This window comes from Chaetodon auriga, chromosome 7 (genome assembly GCF_051107435.1).
Source record: "Chaetodon auriga isolate fChaAug3 chromosome 7, fChaAug3.hap1, whole genome shotgun sequence".
NCBI lineage: Eukaryota > Metazoa > Chordata > Actinopteri > Chaetodontiformes > Chaetodontidae > Chaetodon > Chaetodon auriga.
Window position 1 is genome coordinate 145,809 of NC_135080.1, and position 22,534 is coordinate 168,342.

The 22,534-nt window shown below is 42.8% G+C and overlaps 1 protein-coding gene across 2 annotated transcripts; it reads left to right on the top strand.

The window, feature by feature from the left end:
- Nucleotides 1-705: 705 nt before the first annotated feature.
- On the top strand, nucleotides 706-15,435 carry LOC143323756 (S-arrestin-like). 2 transcript variants are annotated; one of them, XM_076735802.1, is made up of 16 exons: nucleotides 706-782; nucleotides 1,534-1,603; nucleotides 1,747-1,807; nucleotides 4,072-4,116; nucleotides 5,395-5,594; nucleotides 5,748-5,807; nucleotides 5,998-6,065; nucleotides 6,239-6,374; nucleotides 6,951-7,035; nucleotides 7,188-7,260; nucleotides 8,223-8,360; nucleotides 8,455-8,532; nucleotides 10,294-10,308; nucleotides 10,393-10,445; nucleotides 13,120-13,129; nucleotides 14,403-15,435. In XM_076735802.1, exons 2-16 carry the CDS (start codon nucleotides 1,556-1,558, stop codon nucleotides 14,494-14,496), a joined length of 1,164 nt encoding a protein of 387 aa, XP_076591917.1. In that variant the 5' UTR covers nucleotides 706-782; nucleotides 1,534-1,555; the 3' UTR covers nucleotides 14,497-15,435. The 2 variants fall into 2 exon arrangements, with proteins under 2 accessions (XP_076591917.1, XP_076591918.1); XM_076735803.1 differs by lacking the exons at nucleotides 13,120-13,129; nucleotides 14,403-15,435 and adding an exon at nucleotides 10,596-11,386.
- The last annotated feature ends 7,099 nt before the right edge of the window (nucleotides 15,436-22,534 follow it).

A 22,534-nucleotide genomic window follows, 5' to 3' on the forward strand; every position in this document is an offset into this window, starting at 1 on the left:
TCCTCTTCGTCTCTCAGCAACCAAACAAACACACTCGTGTTAATTTTTCAGTATAAATAATTCAGGATTTCTTCCTTTTAAATCGATAAAAGCAGGTATTCACTGACATCAGAGGTCACATCACAAGCAGCCGACAGCCAGAAGGTCAAAGGTCGAAGCTGCACCATGTTTATTTTTGGTGGAAAAATGGCGTTAATGGAAAACCTAACAGAAATAAGTTTTCCCCGTTTTAACTGGCTCATCCAACAGATATGTGTGTGTGTGTGTGTGTGTGTGTGTGTATAAATATACTGTAGGCATATAATGTACATTGATAAACTTACTTACTTCATTTTTGTGTGTTTTTGTTTGCTCAGTCTATAAAACTGAAACATGAAACATGGAAGAGAAAACAGAGAAACGACTCTTTATGGTTCAAGGACGTGTTGTGAAGCCACAGAGGACGAGAACGACGTTCAGTCAGTAATAACAAAACATCTCAGGGTGATAATAACACAATTATTATCAATATATAATAAGAATTATTATAATAATAGCAGCAACAACAACTGTTCAGGATTATGTGTGTGTGTGTGTGTGTGTGTGTGTGTGTGTGTGTGTGTGTGTGTGTGTGTTCACTCTGTAATGATCTGCATGCTGACCAGGCTGTGTGTGTGTGTGTGTGTGTGTGTGTGTGTGTGTGTGTGTGTGTGTGTGTGTGTGTCCATTATAAATAATGCAGCTCTGTGAGTCAGCTGTTAGAAACCTGCCGTCCTCCTCCTGCTCATCACTGCTACTCTCAGGTCAGTACTCCTCCTTCTTTCTGGAGTTTGTTTTCTCTCTCAGATCAATATTAACTGATATTATACCAAAATTAATCTCATCTGAAACAAGCCTAATGTGTTCATACGTAGACTGAAAGAGTTACTGGTCTTCTGTGTGTTCAGTAGAAGAGAATGAGGATGTTATGAAGCCTCTGCAGAGAGACCGAGGCTACTGTGTACATACACTGTACTACTATGTACTTCTTACATACTGTACATGTCTAAGTGCATATACATGTCTCTGCAGAGAGGCCGAGGAACTCACGCCGTTGAAGCTTCATCTTATGTTGACACCTGATAACTCCTTCAGTGTTCAACTTTTTTTTTCACAGACTCAACAAAATGTGAAAATTTCTTTGAACTCTATTTCCTGATTTGACCATTTTTAAATGATCCAGTCAGTAAACCAAATCAATCGAAACAATAATGTAATTCGTTTGTTTGACAGATTGTATTTGAAACTTTGTTTCAGTCATTTCAACACGTTAAAGTCTGCATCACACCAACAAAAAGATATTTAAAAAAACAGGTGGTCTTCACTTAACATGCCACCAGTCGAGTTATGAGAGAATCTTCAGTTTGTTAAAAACCTGAAATAATCATTGTTCATATTCAAACAACTGTTTCCTCAGCTCAACACGAGGGAGCGTAAAACTGCTGAGCATCTACAGCCGACCATCTTAACTTTCTGAAAATACAGATTTCATGTCCTGTCGTCTCTTTGCTGCAGGTCGTGACGTCAGTCGATCACCATGAGTCCGAAACATGTCGTCTTCAAGAAAGTTTCCCGGGACAAGTCGGTAAGTAGTCAAAGTGCAGGTCACGTCAATGTTGGAGGGACTGGGGGGGGGCTTCAGGCAGTGACAACCTAATGATGTGGAGGCTACCACTGAGGGACCCTTGAGCAAGGCACTGAACCTCCACTCAATCCTCCATGTTTTAGGTGGCGGTCTACATGGCCAAGAGAGACTTTGTGGATCACTGTGACTTTGTGGATCCAGTCGGTGAGTTCCACCTAAACCTAGAAATCCTTTGATGGATCAGTTTTCAGATGACTGGTGATCAATGACGCGACAGCTAACAATGTACAACATGGAACTCTGACACCAACTGTTTGTTGGAAGATGTGTACTTTTTCTCTTTTGATGGAGCTATGCTAACAGTTTCCCCCTGCTGCCAGTCTCTGTGCTAAGCTAAGCTAAACATGCCCTGGATCATGACTGCAAAGTGGGGAATTGCCCCATGAGACACCACTTGTTTGTGATAGTTTATTTAAAGTGAACATTCACCACTACAAAATCAGCAAAGTTGCTTCTGCATTATTACTAATTACATGTTCAGCAGAGCGCCCTTTGTCAACAAAAGTTTCTTTTTAAGTTAATTATGCACTGAGATAAAACTGATCTTTATCTTCTCATCTGACATCTGAGGATTTACTGTAAAATGTTAGAATCTTCCTTTAATTCTCAGTGAAATGGAGGACATTAGACAGATGTTCAGACATAGATGAGAATCATAAACTTGGGTCTAAACCTTGGGAGAACACCTGAACATAAACTCTGACCCATGTGTACAAACATGTTATGGGCATGTCAAGGCTGATCCACTTTTCCAGGTGACTGTAGTGTTTAAAGGGAACATGGCCGACAGGTGTGCGCACACGCCGTTTTATTGATTGATTGATTGCACTTTAGTAATCCCCAAGGGGGAAGTTCTTTTGCTACCAAGCCACATCACACAACAACAATCAGGACAATAGATACATCAAGACAGGGTACAGCACAACATGCACTACAGCAACACACAAACAGGTGTGCCACATAGACACTGACAGGGCACAATAATACCACAGCAATACCAATAAGTAAATCACCCCATCATGAATTAGTCAGCAGCTCTTATTATAGAGTCTGATTGCTGTGGGAACCAAGGACCTCCTAAATCTCTCAGTGGAGCATCTGGGTAGAAGGAGCCTTTGGCTCCTACCACTCATAGTGAAGATGCTGTGCAGAGGATGGTCATCCCTTGACAACACACTCCTCATCTTCCTCATCACCCTCTTTTCTACTATTTCCTCCACAGAACTTGGGCATGAGCCAATGATGGAGCCTGCCTTCCTTATGAGTTTGTTAAGCCTGTTCCTGTCCTCAACACTTAGGCTACCGCCCCAACACACAACAGCATAAAAAAGGACGCTTTCCAGTATTCCATGATAAAATATGTTTAAAATAGGTCTACCAATATCAAATGACCTCCGTTTCCTAAGAGATAATAGTCTAGACTGGGCCTTCTTGAAGGTAACTCTACTGTTCTCCTTCCAGTCTAGTTTACTATCTAAATGCACACCAAAGTATTTATATGAGGGAACTACCTCTACTGGCTGACCTCTAATAAGAACAGAGGCTACCTCATTCTTTTCCTTTAAAAATCAAACACTAGCTTCTTAGTTTTATCCATATTTAAAATGAGATGGGCATCATCACACCAACTGACAAAGCTATCCACCTCATTCTGATAGGCTGCATGGCCATTGGTGGTAATGTAGCCCACCAATGCATAGTCATTAGAATACTTCTGTAGGTGACATGAAGCACTGCTATGTCTGCAGTCAGAAGTATACAGTGTAAATAAAAAAGGAGATAAAACTGTGCCCTGTGGTGCTCCTGTGTTAGTGGTGATGATCTCAGACTTGGTGTCATGAACCTTAACACACTGAGATCTACTTGTGAGGTAGTCAGTAATCCATGCAACAGTAGATGAATTAAAATTAAAGCCAGAAAGCTTTTTAGCTAAATTGTGAGGATGTAGAGTATTAAAAGCACTAGAAAAATCAAAAAACATGATTCTCACAGATGCAGCGGTCAGCTCTAGACGATTGTGCACCCTGTGCAACAAGTAAAGGAGTGCATCATCTGTACCTACGCCCTCCCTATATGCAAACTGAAGTGAGTCCTGAAGGCACTGACCTGTGCTCTTAGGTGCCCCAGCACAGTCCTCTCACAACATTTCATCACAGGTTAGGAGAAGGAGGTTAACGCAATAGGTCTGAGGTCTTAAGTGCCTTAGCATTAGGTTTTTTAGGTACAGGTACAATATAAGATGTTTCCCAGATTGCTGGAATTTTTGACACAGACAGAGACAAGGAATACAGATGATGCAGCACCGCACACAGCTGATCAGCACATACTTTAAGAACTTTATAAGCACTGTTTTAGAAATGGGATTCCTGGACTGTACGGTTAACGTTTCTTTCTGTGTCATCTTTAAGATGGCGTTATTGTGATCGACCCAGTGCAGCTCAAAGGAAGGAAAGGTTGGTATATTTCACCGTTGACCTCCTTGTACTTGCTCTTGTATTTAAATATATTGATTTCCGATCAGAAGATAAAAGCGTCTTATGCCATGGTCTGGGTGAATACTCGATTCTGTTTGGCTGCAGGGTGTCCATTAAAAAGTGTTGTAGGACACCTATAAAAAAGTTCCAGTCAAATAGCCTGATTGTTCTAAATTATTGCGCTGGCTCAAACGCTAGTTGGTAACCGTGGCAACAAAAACTCAGAACATACGTTAACATACGTTATTTCAGAGTTTATTTATCACGGCAATGTCGCATTTAATTTTAAATAGTTCGTCGCCTGTCTTTCTGTTTTGCTTACCTTACTTACTTACTTTCTTGATACAGAGTGAATGGTGGATAATATTTCTTGCAATAAAAATGATTTAGGAAACTATCTGTGGACTTTGAGTCTTTGAAACAAAATTTGGCATCATCCTCTGGACACACACAAGTGGTAAGAGGTGCACTTGCCCTCTGAAATGATATTTTGTATCACGTAACATAACGTCAAGCAATCGTGTCACTTCCCTGCACTGATTAGGCCTAATATAACAGCTGCGCCGACCGAGCTGCAGGTTCTGTGGCCAGAGCCAGTTACCTTGGCAATGCATCACAATGAGAGATATTAAATAGTCCACTCAGCCGCCTCTTGTGAAAAACTTATGATTTTAACGGTAAAAAACAACATTAACGTATTAATTATTGATTTAATATTTATTTCTTTCGTAAGTGACCATGGTATAAGCGGGATAATGCCCTTCGAGGTGTCCATTATCAGAAATGAATGGACTTCACGGAAACAACCATCCGACACGTCGTCCATTCATTTCTGATAATGGACACCTCGAAGGGCGTTATCCCTTACATAATCGCCTGAACTAGAATATAGATATAATCTATTTACATAAGTGGAAGACAAGCAGGATAAATGAAGTCATAGGATTATCACATTCTTTAAATGCATCGTTTTAGTTGCTGTAAACTGACTGCAACTTGGGCTCACTTATCATTTTATACAGACGATGCACAACTCATCATCATCATGCACATCTCATTACTGTAACCAAACTGAAGTTCATCAACAGTTAATGACTGATTGCATTTAAACTTTGAGTGGTCTGTACCACTGCACTGTTCCACTGCAGTGTGGAGTGGAGCTGAACTTTAACCTTTGAAGTATTTTCATAGGAAAATATTTCATGGTTTTATATTAACCGTCATCACTGCTTAAATTATGTTTTTATGTGTCGTCAGTGTACGTGATGCTGTCCTGTACATTTCGATACGGCCGTCAGGACATGGATGTGATGGGTGTGGCTTTCAGGAGGGACTTGTTCCTGGTGACCCGGCAGGTTTACCCCGAGTTGCAGGACAAAGAGAAGCTGACTCACACCAGGATCCAGCAGAAACTGCTCCGAAAGCTGGGAGACAATGCTTTCCCCTTCTTCTTCGAGGTGAGATGCTGACACAGGAAAAAAGAAATCATACATCCATCTGTTTTCCACTGTCGTCTCAGGTCGAGGTCTCAGACAGACACCTGACCAGACACTATGAGGGATGAATTATCAAATACAGTAGATATCAATTATGAGATGTCTGTATTTCAGTTTCCAGACAACCTGCCATGTTCTGTGGCTCTGCAGCCTGGACCATCTGATGTGGGAAAGGTAACATCACCAACACTACGTTTCAAAAGTATGTTTTAACATTTGCTCCGGATTTTCCTCTGCAACGTTGAACTCAGTGAACCTACCTGTTGGAAGTGATCCGGTTAATGTCTGTGCTCACATGTGAAGGTGGATCCAGTTCATGTCTGTGTTCACGTGATGATGGATCTTGTTGACATATCTCTGACAGAAATGTGCGGTGGAGTTTGAGGTGAAAGCTTTCTGTGGTGAGAACCAGGACGAGAAGATTGACAAACAGTGAGTTCACAGTCCACCAACAGTGAATTGTTGTTGTTGTTGTTGTTGTTGTTGTTGTTGTTGTTGTTGTTGTTGAGTCCAGTTGAACACCTGTGCTGGCACTATTTCCCATTATGCCTTTTAGGTTTCATTTGATTCCCGGTTTAAATGTGGTGCTCTGTGTGTTTCTGCAGGAGTTCAGTTCGTCTCACGATCCGTAAGATCCAGTTCAGTCCAGAAAACAGTAAAGTGGCTCCAGTAGCAGAAACCACCTTTGAGTTTCTGATGTCTGACAAACCGCTGCACATCAAAATGAGCCTGCCCAAAGAGGTAAGACAGGCAGACAGACAGACAGACAGGTTTTCAGGGTCTCACCCACCAGGACTGCATCCCTGTCCTTCACTGAGAGATTGTTTGTCTGTTTGTTGTTGTTTATTTGTTTTTTTGCACAGTAAAGAGTAGTTTTCTAAAAACATGATGTGTACAGACACTTTGACGTACTCTAGATACAGACACACTGTGTCCGTATGTGTCCATGTATTTTATGTATTTGTACAGCAACAAATACATAAAATACATAAACATGAAACAGAAGTTTCCAGAAAGACAACACAAACAGAATTCTATTAAAATTCATAAAACATAAAGATTTGACCACGATCATTCTTCATTTCTGTCTCTGTCTGTCTCCATGTCTCTCTGCCTGTCTGTCTGTCTCTCTCTGTCTGTCTGTCTGTCTGTCTGTCTCTCTCTCTCTCTCTGTCTGTCTGTCTGTCTGTCTCTCTGTCTGTCTGTCTCTCTGTGTCTCTCCCTGTCTGTCTGTCTGTCTGTCTGTCTGTCTCTCTGTCTGTCTGTCTCTCTGTCTCTCTTCCTGTCTGTCTGTCTGTCTGTCTGTCTGTCTGTCAGACGTTCTACCACGGTGAACCCGTCACAGTGAGCGTAGAAATCACCAACTCGTCCAGCAGGAACATCAAAGACATCAGTGTGTCAGGTGACTTCACACGTTTCTGAAACACCTGGGTTCACCTGTTGTCCACTCAGACTGTTCTGTTCATTTAATAAATGTTTTTCTCCCCACCTGTAGATAAATACGTCCTGTTATCTTTTAACTCTTAATTCAAACATTTCTGTCTCTGTGTTTAGTTGAACAGGTGACCAATGTTGTCCTTTATTCCAATGACAAGTACATCAAATCAGTGGCCAAAGAAGAGACAAGGTGAGTTCAACTCTTCGTCTTTGTTCAGATAAATCAATCTGTGGAGCTCTTTCATGTATTCTGCTTCTGCTGTTTAACTGACAGTTACTGTGTTTGGAGCCAGAAAGTCGACTGAGCACATCATGACATGAAGTGTTGAAGTAAGACAGATGACTCTTAGACAGGAGGCAGATGAAGAGTGGACACTTTTAATGAACCAGAAAACCATACAATCCAAGTGTCAGATCCAGTTTCTTCAGTTAGACGAGGACAGGGCGTTGAAGTGTTGAAGTAAGACAGATGACTCTTAGACAGGAGGCAGATGAAGAGTGGACACTTTTAATGAACCAGAAAACCATACAATCCAAGTGTCAGATCCAGTTTCTTCAGTTAGACGAGGACAGGGCGTTTAGCACCTGAGCACAGACACAAAAAGGAAAGTCAGGAAGACAGGTGGCAGACAAGACAAAAAGGAAGTGAGCGATCCTTCAGAGGTCTCGATCGTGGCCACGCAGGTAGACTGACCATCCGACGAATCCTGGCTGAAACCCTGGTGCTCACATACTGCGCAGGCAGGTGAGTCTTGATTGATTGATTGAGAGCAGGTGTGCTCAGGAGGAGAGTAGGCGGGGCCAACATGTCGGCCACACCCTGAAGCGAGACGGACTCAGATGAGACAGACAGGAGACAGACAGACAGGAGACAAAAGGAGAGGAAACACAGGAGCACAAAGGGGAGAAGGAGGAGAGGCTGCAGATCTCCTCAGACAGACTTCTTCTGTAAAACCTCTTTATGTTCTGACACAACCGAGCTTTATTCAGGCAAAACTGTTTGATTTCAGCATCATCTTCATCATCTTCACCTTCAATGTCTGAAGGTCAGAGGTTTTTAATCTGGGTGTGTGTGTGTGTGTGTGTGTGTGTCTGTGTCTGTGTCTGTGTGTGTGTGTGTCTGTGTGTGTCTGTGTGTCTGTGTGTTTGCAGTGACTCGGTTCCCTCTGGTACGTCTCTGAAGAAGGACTACACTCTGTATCCTCTGCTGGCTCACAACAAGGACAGGAGGGGACTTGCTCTTGATGGACGACTCAAACATGAAGACACCAATCTGGCTTCATCTAGCATGTGAGACACACTGAGAGACACTGAGACACACTCATGATGACTATATAATTGGGACAGAGTAAAGACAACTTCTGTCTCCGTGTGTCTGTTTCAGAGTGAAGCAGGAGGTGCTGAAGGAGGTTCAGGGCATGCTGGTCTTCTATAAGGTTGTGGTGAAGATGATGGCTTCTGGGTGAGTGTGAACTGCTTTGCATGCTGGGAGGTCAGCTGACAGACATCCTGCGTCCTGACGTTGATGATATTTCTGACAGATTTCGGCTCAGTGACGTTTCCTTAACGTCAGCTTCATTGTTCTTTCTGTGCTGCTGTTTATCCCCAAAAGCCCAAAATACAATCGCACGGTGCTGTTTTCAGAGCAGAATGATTGAATGAAACAGAACTCTGAGCAATGATGAGACAGCCAATCACAAAGCTCATCACACAGTTCACTTTTCCTGAACTCCACGATGGTGTCAAATTACATAATGAACAACACTCATTTACACTTTAAACAAAGCAGCTGAAAATGTTGCTGTGGTCTGTCCACTGTGACATCATGTGCACTGTGACATCACTGTCCACTGTGACATCATGTCCATCATGACTTCATGTCCACTGTGAGATCACTGTCCAATGTGACATTACTGCACACTGTGACATCATGTCCACTGTGACTTCATGTCCACTGTGACATCATGTGCACTGTGACATTACTGTACACTGTGACATCATGTCCACTGTGACTTCGTGTCCACTGTGACATTATGTCCACTGTGACTTCGTGTCCACTGTGAAATCACTGTCCACTGTGACATCACCGTCCACTGTGACTTCATGTCCACTGTGACATCATGTTCACTGTGACTTCATGTCTGCTGTGACATCATGTCCACTGTGACATCATGTCCACTGTGACTTCACTGCACACTGTGACTTCACTGCACAATGTGACATCATGTCCACTGTGATATCACTGCACACTGTGACATCATGTCCACTGTGACTTCATGTCCACTGTGACCTCACTGCACAATGTGACATCATGTCCACTGTGACTTCATGTCCACTGTGACTTCATGTTCACTGTGACTTCACTGCACACTGTGACATCATGTCCACTGTGACTTCATGTCCACTGTGACTTCACTGCACAATGTGACATCATGTCCACTGTGATATCACTGCACACTGTGACATCATGTCCACTGTGACTTCATGTCCACTGTGACCTCACTGCACAATGTGACATCATGTCCACTGTGACATCATGTCCACTGTGACTTCATGTTCACTGTGATTTCATGTCTGCTGTGACATCATGTCCACTGTGACTTCATGTCTGCTGTGACATCATGTCCACTGTGACTTCATGTCCACTGTACCATCATGTCCACTCTGACTTCATGTCCACTGTGAGATCACTGCACAATGTGACATCACTGCACACAGTGACCCATGCCAACCAACCTCACCTCTGCCAGCATTTGCAATAATCCCTCATCTTGCAGTAAATATAATGATAACGATAATCGTATAACACATGCTGGATATGCATTAAGAAGATACATAAGAAGATGAACTCGTTGTGGATCTTGTGGTCATCTTTGTTGCCAAATAATCCTTAAATTACTGGAAAAAGTAAACAACTAACATTACTCCAGCTGTTTTTTTAATGTGTAGCATCTAGCTAGTGTCAATGCTACGTTGTATTGTGTGACACTTGTGCTGGTGTAGTGTCCAGTGTTTGCATTCTGAAATATTCACGGGAAATAGTATTCACCTCACGTACCAGTACTAGTGTGTGAATATGGAATTTCAGATGGGCCTACTGACGTCACAAAATTTTATCTTTATTTGTAAGATTTGTCTTACTGAAAATATCAGATGTATGAAAGAATAAAAGCAAATTGTGCCTGAACTCATCGTGTGTCTCTCTGTCTGTTCACACTGACAGGACCATTGGATCCAGGTAACAACCATCAAATACTTTCTGTGTGTCTGTATGTTGACATGTGGAAATACATCACATCTGACTAACATGTCTGTTTTACAGTGAAGTGTCTCTGGAGCTTCCTTTCAAGCTGATGCATCCTAAATCTGAACCAGGTACAGACCACCCCTCCTCATCCTCTACTCCACACACCTTTAAGTTCATTCTGACCTGAGAAGTCAAGCTTTCAAACAACAAACTCGAGGTGTTCAGTTAGATTTCTCTCTCGGTGTTTGTTTTCCTTATGTTGCTTTTTCATTTCAAAGACATGCAGAAGAATCACGAACAAACAATCAAATTCAGCTGTTAAATTGTTGTTTGACTTTACGAGAAAAGAGAGAAGAGCTGACCTCCAAAGGATTTATTTCTTCTGGGTAAACGAAGAAGGAAACATGCTGATGCTCTTGTACGTCTTTGCCAGCGCTGGATGAACTTCAGCTACCGATGGGGAATGACAGACACTTTTCTGAATCTTCTGTTTTATGCTTCTCGGAGCCGTAGCTGTGTGGACCAGCACCAGGACTCCTTAGTTATTGTCCTCGATGACTTTAACAAAGGAGGTCTCGGCCCACCACTCCATTGATCACTTGGGCCTGAACAAACTGCATGAGAAAATGAAACAGTCCTGACCCCTTCTTCCATGATTCCCCCGACTGCTCCAGCTCACCGGCAACACCTCCCCCACCCCAACAGGGGCTCTGACCTCTCTACAACTGCCCACCTCAGAGATCCCCTCCTCCCCTACCACAGTGATGACTGAAGACGACTTTTGATGAGGGACAGAGCCAACAGGTTCAACATGACCCTCCACTTGATCTTCCTGCACTTGGACTCCCCAGGAACCTATACCTATGTTTATGGATGTTAGCTCCACCGTTAACACTGTCGTCTCAGCTCTGCTGCAGGACTTGTTCTCACAGCTCAGTGTGACTAACTCCACATGCAGATGGATTACTGCCATCCTGTCTGACAGGAAACAGCACATGAAGCTGGGGATGCATGCCACGGACTCTCGGACCAACAGCACAGGATCCAGGATCTCTGCTCTTCTCTCAGTACACCAAGAGCTGCACTCCAGTCATCAGTCTGTCAAGCTCCTGAAGTTCACAGACAACACCACCCTTATTGCACACTTCTCTGGAGGAGATTAGTCCGCCCACAGGTGTGAAATAGACCGTCTGGTAGTGCGATGCAGGCAGAACAACTTGGAGCTCAATGCTCTAAAGACAGTAGAGATGGTTGTGGACTTATGGAAGATCCCAGCACCACCTGCCCCATCACCTTGCAACTCCGAAGTCGATACTGTGTAGTCCCTCTGCTCCCTGGGTACCATCACCACCAAGGACCTCAAGTGGGAACTGAACATCATCACCAAAAAAGGCCAGCAGAGAATCTACTTCCTGCTGCAACCTGCCAGTCTATGATGGTTCACTTCTACATTGCTGTCATCTGTTACCATCTGGCACACCAACCCACTCTCATTCCCAGAGTGTCAAATCCCAACGCTTTGTCACGCCCCTCAGTATGCTAAAGGGAGCCACACTGGGCTTTTAACAAGTCCACTGTAAACTCATCTGTGCAATATTAAATGCTCACAGCAATTTCTCCGACCGTCCATCACGTTCTCATCCCAGCGATACACAAAACCTTCTAGCCAGAAATGAAATGGTCACAGTTTGGTTACAGTCAGACACCAAAACCACTTGGTGAGTTGTTGGAAAAGAATGTTCAGTTAAGGGAATTCTAGGATTAGGGTGGTTCTAGGTGGGTGAAAGTCCATCCACCCCACTTTCCTCCATTTGAGGACTTTCTTGCTCTTTGTACTACGTCACCTGGCTCTGACCATTGTGTGTATAGCCTGTGGATGAACTGTGGTGTGTGTGTGTGTGTGCATGTGTGTGTGTGTGCGTGTGTGTGTGCGTGCATGTGCGTGTGTGTGCATGCGCATGCTAAGCAGCTTGTTGTGTATCGCTGACAGCAGTCAGCTGTTTATCATCTCAACGAACTGCGTCACATCCCGAAGATTAACATCCAGATTACTGTAGATCAATCCAGATTACACACACACACACACACACACGCACACACACACACACACGTCTGTACCTGTCTGTCTGTCAGGACCCTCAGTAATACACTGACCTGAACCGGATGAAGACTTAATGAGCTGCAGGTCATCTGATGAGCTGTGAATCAGATCTGATCTCAATTTTTTCAAGGTTGTGGTTTTAACAGAAGATCTGTTGACATGTATGAATGTAAACATCAGACATAGAAAGACGAGAGATGAAATAAAAACAGCCTCAATGTGGACGAAAATTATTATTATGAAAATGTTTAATCTGCAGCCTCAGTGTTAAAATAAGTTTCCCATCACAAATGTCTTCATATACATTTTACACGGGAACAAACTCATTATTTTTTCTGTTGACCAAACTCACTTCGACTTTTTAGTTTGGAGCCTCAACATCCTGAAAGATGAGATTTTTTTCTTGTGGAACGAGACAATAATCTGTCAGGACTTCCTTGTAGTTTAGGACAACTCCTCAGTAAACCGTCCCCTAAATGTCCAGAATGTACTCTCACCAAAGTTGTAAAACTTGACAAAGACAGAATCATCCTTTATTTTACAGCCACAGTTGGAGAACTTGTTCAGACTTTGCTGTTTCTCATGAAATACATTGCCATCTGAAACATCAGAAAGTTTGACAGATTTATAACTGAAAGTCTCACAATGTCTCTCTTTTCTTTCCTTCCATCACGTCTCCTGTCTGAACTTTTGGACTTCAGCTAAGGAGGGGTAAGACCACTTACTGTGTTACATAAATGTTAGAACAGTGTTTGTCTGCAAGCTGTCAGATCTGGACCTGCAGAGTCCTCAAACAGGTCTTTGGTTTCAGCCAGTCACACCACAAAGGTGTGACTTTTATCACAGATACAGAAAGATCGATAAAACAGATCAAATTCATTTATTATTTCCTAAAGTCCGTCAAGACAAATGAAAAATGTCTCTGTTTAAGAATATTTTATTCATATTTTCAATATATATAATTTAGACCTTTAACACTGTCAACTTTGTTTTATGAGCTGAAGTTAATCAGTCAATCAACATCTGCACATTTTCATTTATTTCTGTCACTGATTTGGTTTCAGCAGAAAAACAAACATATCTACAAACGTTCAGATCAGGATGAAGTTTCCAATAACAAATGAATGTTTATTTGAGTTTGTGTTCAAAGTGAGAAATTAAACACATATCAATAAAAACTGATCCGCAGTGATCCACATGTTGAGCCCGTTGGATCGGATGCACGTGTTGTTCTGACCTGAGATCAGTTCTTTGTTGCTCTGCTCAGCCTTCAGCACATCAAAAGATCCTGCAGGTATCAGCTGCTGTTACCTGAGCAAACAGGTGCAGCGCTCACATTCCTGCAGCTTCCTGCTCGTCCCATTTTTTTACCTGTTCATAGACACAAAGCAGATCTCAGGTCAGATCAGGACTGTTAAAGACCAAGTTTCATCCTGTTAGGCGAGCAAACATCACCTGTCCTTAAAAGACATCCACCGGACATCAGTTTAGTTCAGAATGAAGGATTGATATTCATCAGCCGACAGTTCGTCCACGCGAAGCCAACTCACCTGTCTGTCTGTCCTCACCTGTCTGTCTGTCTGTCCTCACCTGTCTGGCCCTGTCCTTATCTCATAATGCAGTAAGATAAAGTTAGAATATAGAAATGGAGATTAAATTGCTTACAGAAAAGCAAAGTTGTTGGCAGCGTTTTTCCGCCCTGATTCTTGTTTGCAGGTATTCCTTTCAGCTTCAACAACCTCCACCAACAAGTCAAGGTGAACCTGAGGACAAAAAAAAGTCCTCAAAGCTGCTGCACATAAAGATTAAGAGCTCTCGTTAATAAGTGATGACAAGCGGATCAGCATATTGGTCAGCTCAGTCTGAGCAACGTTCAGAGAGGCGAGGCAGAAAATGAGGTGCACCTAGCATGGCTGCTAGAGGAAAAGGTGTGGGTGGGGTCAAAACACCTCACTAATCTGCCCCTCCTCTCTGTGTCTGACAGCGAATCGGACGACATGGTGTTTGAGGAGTTTAAACGAGCATACCTGAAGGGAGTGGTCTACGGCGATGACGACGAGTCCCCCACAGAGGCATGAACTGCAAAGATGGCCGCCACAGAGCAGATGCAGCTGTCCCAGTCATCTGTCATTGTCCAGAGCTGAAGAGAAACACAGTTTGACCTGTAGACACGCCATGATTCCTAATGCTTTTAGCATCTCTATGATGTTTCCTGTAGCACCCCCTCAGGACAAGCTGCACATGTTCAGCTTCACTGTTCAGACTGTAAGAACAGACAAGTGTCAGCATGTCTGTTGTCACACTGTGTCTGTATCAAACTCTGCAGCCTGTAGGGGGCGCTGGTGCTGCATCACATGATGAAACACTTGTCACGCACACTGCACCTGTCAGACAGACAGGATGTCAGGATGTGTTGATCATGATCGTAAAGTTGAAACTACGAAATAAAGAATGTGACGATAATTTCCTCGGTTTATTTCTTCTTCATTTGCTCCAGAAAATTTTTAATTTCCAGGCCAAACTGTGTTTGATATGAAACATTCTGTGACTGAGGGACAACAAATGTTGATGTGTTCAAAATGCAAATGAATAGTTCCATTATTGTGAAAAATGCTTGTTAGTCTGATGAGATTATTGTCATAATCTGACTGTCGGTTTCATTTGATTGATATGAGATTGTAAAAGCTGAACTCTGCTTATCTGCTGATGGATTATTGCAGGGTGTTTTTAAGATATAAGTAATATATAACTAATAAATTCGCTTTCATCAACATGATGAAATATGTTTCTGTGTCCTAAGATAAAAAAACAATATGTATTAATGTTACTTATAATCTGTTAGTGTGTACTTAAACTGAGAGATTTACAGCATCAGTGTGTTTATTGCTCAGTAACTCGGAATGCAAATAGTTCCAGCTTCCTGTTTGATAAAATAAAAGAACAAATGTGACATAAAATAAGTTTTTGCACTTGGTTTTGTTTTAAAAAGAGATTAAATTAAACATAATGAAACATAAGTGCAGCATTTAAACACAATGTGAATCTGTCACTGATGCACAAATGGGATGTGTGACCATGTGACCATGTAACTCCGTGCTCACATGATGTCAGGGTTGTTGCTTTTTATTGAACAACAACAGCAATAATAATATGAATAATATTCCTAATGATAATAATTTGATGAATTCTTGTGGAGTTACATGATGACAGTGAAGGTGCTTGTGTCGTGTTGTAGTGCTGAAACTGTGATTATGAACTAACATTAACATTTATCTGAGAGGTTGTTTATGTTTACTCATTGGTATTTCCTGCTGTCAACTTTTTGATGTTATTATATCTTTACATGCAGGCAGTGTTGATATTTTCCTGCACCACAATGTTCAACATGAATCAAATTGCTGTTGAGAAAGTCCAGTAAATTAGTAGCAGAAGAAGAACAATATGTCCTCATGTGATCAGCTGCTGATTGATTACCAATCAGTGACACACAAACAGCTGAAGGTTTCTTTCACTGTTTTATTGGAGCTTTTTCTCAGAAACAACAACAGAACGGCCACAAACAAATAAACAAAAAGATTTCTGCATCTAATTAAAGCCTGCTGCTTTCCATGGAGGTCATTCATGAATCACCCTGGACTGAGACTGTCTCTATGTGACTGTGATATGTTCACAGTGAAGCAGCTGTTGATCACCTTCAGCACCCCTCGTTGACCCTCCTTTGTGTAACATTTTAAGAGGCTGCTGAGCATTTCATTTTCACACTTCATGTGTTTCCTGCTGCTGTACGAGGACTAGAAACTTCTCTTTAAAGCTAGGCCCAGTTCTGACTTTAGCTGCTTGAGGAAACCCCTCTGAATAAGTCATGAGGGCGTGAACTCCAAACACACCTGGACATTCAGGTTTTCTTTGTTCCTTTGCTGAAGAACAGAGCAGACACTTTTAGGAAACCCTGCCCAGCTGAGACAATGTGGATCTGAAGCGAGGTTGTACATCGCTTTATGCTGAGGCTCTAGGATCAGATGACTCACTGCCAGGAAAACTCCAACAAAGTCTAGAAATCACACCAGTTTGCACACAAAGAACAGAGACGAGATGGATGATAAAAGATAACAATGACGCTGATACCTCAGGATGTGATTACAGCAGGCTCTCTTGTAAAGAGGTGCCGCTAATCTATTAACAGCAACATTAATGTAATGATGTGACTGTATTGGAAATATAAAGACCCCAAGAAAACTGACAGGAAAGGACACAATAAACTGTAAAAATAAGTGAAGCTACAATACTGAAATAGAGGGAAACTAAAATGAACCAGAAATACAAGGTCAGAATCAAAACACAAACTTTTCAGTTCAAGCCAATTTGAGCCGCCAGACATGTCCAGCAAAATATAAAAATTAATTTGAACAATTATTATGACAAAAATCACTATTATTCCATTTCATTCATTTTTGGGGTATTAGAAAAACTAAGATCCCTAATTATTACTTATTTTTATGGTCTGGGTACAGCAGACACAGTGACAGGAAGTCAGTCAATTCAGGAAAATTGGGAACCTCCTACCATTTTGCTTTTTAACAATACAACAAAACAAGTGTTTGCTTTTGGCCCACAAGTTTCAGTTTGGGCACCTCTGCTTTAAAGGATCTCTGTACTGTTGCTTTGTTCCACACCTGATTGTTTTGTTCAGATCTGCCCATACAAATCCTAACATAGGGGAAGCCAATCAGTCTTATTTAAATGGACTAAACAACAACACAAGCATGAAGACACCCTTAAATTGACCTATTCACATCACAATAAACATGGATTCCTTCAAGGTTCCAGGTGAAAGGGGTATATGTTTTGATCGAGGGGACATAAGTCCTGCTTTTAGTTGGTGGAGATTCATTAAGGATCAGGAACTTTTCTTGTCTCAGGGCAATTATGTTGTTCAAGGACACTGTCCAGTATTTAGGTGGTGTAAGGAATCTTCTGGTCAGCATGTCTGGTTCATTTATTCATTAGCATTTAAGTGGTTGTCTTTTGGTTCCATCATTCTACAGGTGAGCAAAAGCAAGTTATTCATCACTGAAGCTAATTGGATCCCCCACCAGCAGGTGAAGTAGGGGGTTTGGCAGTGCTAGACTAAGGCATGTTGCCCCAGTTGTATCCAGCCTCAGGTGTGATCATTGGGGGAATAGGTGCTCTAAGTAAGGGCATATCGCATGTATCTGGGTGGAGCAAGAAGCCAGAGAAGGTACTGCTGGAGTCAGCACCAGCATACATGCCATTGGTGGTCAGATCCTTGACCTGAAGCCACACCCTGTCCCCAACAACCAGGTGAAGGATGACTGAATGTGAGGTGGTCCCCAAAACCTTGGGGTCTGTGGTTTTGACAACTGGCATAAAATTATGAAAGAGGCCAACTTTGAGGACTCGTTCATAGACGGTGAGGTGGTAGCTGAAGACATAGGTGCCATTGACGGGGGCAGTGTAGAGGCCGGTGCTGGGGTCATAACTCCCTTGGATGTTGTAGAAAACGTGGGAGAAAACCACAGGGGCATTGGGTTGAGGGTAACTGGACGTCAACCCTGCAGCAAAGGCTGACTGGATGCTGGGCATGCAGGGACCAGGAAGACCCATCATCCCCATGTGCCCCATGTCTCCCTTATCCCCCTTTGGCCCACTCTGCCCCACAAGCCCCACCTGTCCTTGCTCCCCTTTGTCCCCTGTGTCCCCCTTCTGTCCTGGACTCCCATCTACCCCGTCTGTACAGTTACACTCCCCCTGGGGCCCTGGTTCTCCTTTTTCACCCACAGAACCAGGGGCACCAGGTCGACCGAGCTCACCCATATCACCCTTAATGCCTTTGGGTGCCGGCAGTCCTGGGATACCAGGCAGACCTCTGGGTCCTGCAGGGCCAGGCAGACCGGATGGTCCCGGGGGACCCTGGTTGGACTCACAGGCATCTGGACAAACTCCGTCATCTCCTTTTGGACCCTGATCACCTGGACGGCCCTCCAAACCTTGCTCACCTTTGTCACCTTCAGGACAACAATAACAGTTCAGAAGCTGCTGAGTCAATGAAATGAAAGTACCTGATAACTGGAACTGTTTTGTTGCTCACCTTTGAAGCCTCTCTCTCCTTTGGGTCCCATAAGACCCTGGGGTCCTCGGTCTCCCTTCTCACCCTCATCTCCTTTCTGTCCTGGGGGTCAAACACAGTCAGAGGAAGACGATGTAAAGCCAGTGTACAGCGTGGTATCAGCTTTGTGTTGTGAGAGCAGAGGGTGATTGGAAGTTGTTTACCTTTGATCCCTTGTCTGCCGACAAAACCTGGAGGACCTCTGAACCCCGTCATCCCTCTTCTTCCAGGGCTACCTGGACTACCTGAGTGGGAAAGAGAGACCAACATGTTATTATACCAGCACTCCCTGCAAATGTAAATATTACAATATGGTTACATTTAGTCTGCAGTATTACGTCTGTACTTAATTACTATGAATCAGAACTCTTACTACATACATGTGCCTTTGTGTATTGTTTTACCTGGCAGTCCCCGGTCTCCTCGGTCTCCTTTGGGCCCCTGGCTACTCTGGCACTGTGTGCAGAGACAGAACCAGGGGATCTGGTCTGGGGGGGTGGGGACTGAGGCCTGCAGCAGCATCTGGCAGTAGGCTTCTAGAGCCCCTGCCGGCGGCTCCGTCACGTTGTCTCCGACAGGGTAAAAACTGCGTCCAGGGCTGTCAACCGGTGGGTAGGGAGGTGCAGGAGGAATGTTGAGGGGGGGCTCCCAGCCATCCTCAGTCAGGGGCTCAGGCATCGCCATGGCAACGAGGAGAGAAACTCCCATCAAGAGGAAGTGAAATGGAAAGGTCGGCATGTTCTGTAGAGAAGAGCCACACCTCTGTCATGATTCCTGATTGTTTTCCCATCAGCCACCAGTGTTTTCATCATTTTTTATCTACTTGTTTAAGGTCAAAGAGACATCATCATCGTCATCATCAACCACTGATCCACATGGATGTTTCACTGATAATAAAACACATATTCTGGTTCACGGTAGAAACCAAAACAAACAAAAAATTCAAACTTTACTTCTTCACAGAATATTTATTGCCATCTCTGACAAAACTTTTACTGCCTCCATAGATGTTCTTTTTAAAAGTTTACCAAGACAAATAACAAAAGGACACAAGTGAAAGAGAAAAACATTTGATCTCTGTACATTTCAGCTTTTCACTGATTGAATAAAGACAACAAAATACAATAAAGTCAATTTTCAGCAGTAATAAAGTAATTTCACTGAATCAAGGGGGAGGTTAGTGCTGATACAATTATTAGAATTATTATTATTCAATTATCAAAATATGTTATCACTAATTTAACCACAAAGACAATGAAAAGAATTCATGTCATAGATTTAAGCACAATTCTATCATAATATTATTATTACTACTACTTACTTTATACTACTTACTTTATTCTGTCTTTTCATTCAGTACATTTTACATTTCAGTAAATTCTACATCATGTCTGTAATTTTCTTTTCACGTTCTTCAACTTTTCATTTCTTTTCGTTTATTAAAAATGTAATTGAAATGATCTCAGTTGTTTCACTCACCAAATTGTTGATTCTTTGATGCGTCGCAAAACATCTGAAGTCTCAGAGTTACCTGCACACTCACCTGTCAGCTGCTAATAAAACACCTGGACTCCACCCACCTGCTGCTCCACCCACACACTGCCAGATACAAGTGTGTGTGTGTGTGTGTGTGTGTGTGTGTGTGTGTGTGTGTGTGTGTGTGTGTGTGTTGAGTAACAAGTTGCCCTGAGTTTTTGTGTTTAATCTTTAATGCATAATATGACCTCATTACAATAATACACACAGGTGTCAAATCACAATGTATACATGAACACACACACACACACACACACAAACACACACACACTCACTGTGCATACTGTTTAAAATGAACATCTGTTTTTTCAACCTGTGACGTCTTTCAGTGTTTCTGCGTCGATTTCAAATGAAAACATCAGGCTGGATGTTAGCTAACACATTAAAGGTGTTGTTGTTTACCTTCGTACTGTCAACAATCCGTTTACATCACTGCATTTATCTTTGTTATTAAGAGTTTATTCTCATTTATTCTCATTCTCATCAGTTCAACTACAGGTGAGAACATCTAAACGTAGCCTGTCTTTGTCCCTTTGATCAGGGGACAGAATGGACTCCAGGCGTCCACGTGGACACAGTTATGGACTCAGCATTGCAGTTGCTGTCTCTTCATGGACATCTGGAAGTCCATTCACTTCTTTATTTTGTCTCAGCTCAGTCGCTTCATGGCAGACTTTTTAGCAGCACAGACACAGTTGATCAGTCAAAATCAAAAAGTTCCACAGCCGGCCCAGAAGCAGATCCTGCTGGGCTCTGTTCCCACTCCAGGGCCTCTCTTTCATTCGTGAGGTGACCTGGTTAGACTTCAGAGGCCGTCCTGATAATGCAGAGGTGTAACTGTGATCCCTCTCTGTATGGACCATCCAGCTGGACTGATTGAAGCCTGTCACCGGATCCTACACAAAACAAATGCTCTATAGGTGTGACTGAGTCCTGGGAATGAGGATGGGAGGATCCATGTAGGTCAGCTGTGGGCTGATGTGGTCATGTAGGGCACCTGAACCAGGTGACACACCCACCTGATGAGCGCCACGTTCAGCTTCCATCAAACGCTGATGACCTGGTTTAGTGAGAGAACTGAAGTTTCACCTGTGAACTGGCTGAATTTGGCTCACAGGTGAGCTTCAAGTTGAACACTACCCTTGAGTCTTTTCCTCTATTTGCACCATAAATTAAAACACTCATATTAGACACAAACTACACACATTGTATGTATTTTGTATGTATATACGTTACTGTATATATTCCTTATAAATCTAATATTAAATATTAAATAAATATAGATGTGTTCTTTCGTGCTACGTTTCTCTCCTGTATTCTCTTTTTGTGTTTATATTCTAAATACTTGAATATCTGTTTGTACATGGATACATATGAATAAACATGAATAATGACAAATGAAACCTTGTGTGCGTGCGTGTGTGTGTGTGTGTGTGTGTGTGTGTGTGTGTGTGTGTGTGTGTGTGTGTTACTTTCACTGCCTTGTTTGTTTCCTAAAACAATATGAACTGGTGGTGAAACTGGATCCCAGTAAACAGAAACCAACCCCCCAACCCCCCCGAGAGTCTTTGAGACCCTCTGAGCCTCCACTGAGACCCTTTGAACCTCCACTGAGAACCTTTGAACCTCCACTGATACCCTTTGAACCTCCTCAGAGACCCTTTGAACCTCCTCAGAGAACCTTTAAACCTCCTCAGAGAACCTTTAAACCTCCTCAGAGAACCTTTGAACCTCCACTGATACCCTTTGAACCTCCTCAGAGACCCTTTAAACCTCCTCAGAGAACCTTTAAACCTCCTCAGAGAACCTTTGAACCTCCACTGATACCCTTTGAACCTCCTCAGAGACCCTTTGAACCTCCTCAGAGAACCTTTAAACCTCTTCAGAGAACCTTTAAACCTCCTCAGAGAACCTTTGAACCTCCACTGATACCCTTTGAACCTCCTCAGAGACCCTTTAAACCTCCACTGAGACCCTTTGAACCTCCACTGGGACCCTTTGAACATATCATCATATTAGTCATACTTCTGTCACGATTTCCAAGTTTCCAGTTTCTTTCTTTTCCTAACGGAAAAAATCTAGTCCGCTGATCCTAAATGAGCTTTTTATCTGCTGCTACAAATGTCCTCACAACAACTCTGTGTTTTTTTCACAGTTTACAGTTTAGCCATTGAAGATTGCACATATATTAACAGAAAATTCAGTTGATGGTAAAGACTCCGCGTGTTTCAAACAGAACACAGAAAGTACACACGTCACCTGTCGAGTTAAGATTGAAATATATATTTTAGTTTTTATTATTATTATTATTTTAAGAAGTTGTGGTATTGAGATATGACGAAATATTGTAATGCCAATTTAGACCACCAGGGGTCAGTAAGCGCCATCTCATCTTCTCATGTGCGTTGTCCGGGCTGCGCCGCTGGGGGGCGCTCCCTCCCCGGTCCACCCCG

Coding starts and splice junctions, on each gene's coding strand:
- LOC143323756 (XM_076735802.1), top strand. CDS start 1,556: ATGAGTCCGAAACATGTCGTCTTCAAGAAAGTTTCCCGGGACAAGTCG. Junction 5,595..5,747: donor CTTTCCCCTTCTTCTTCGAG/GTGAGATGCTGA, acceptor TCTGTATTTCAG/TTTCCAGACAACCTGCCATG. Junction 8,361..8,454: donor AATCTGGCTTCATCTAGCAT/GTGAGACACACT, acceptor TGTCTGTTTCAG/AGTGAAGCAGGAGGTGCTGA.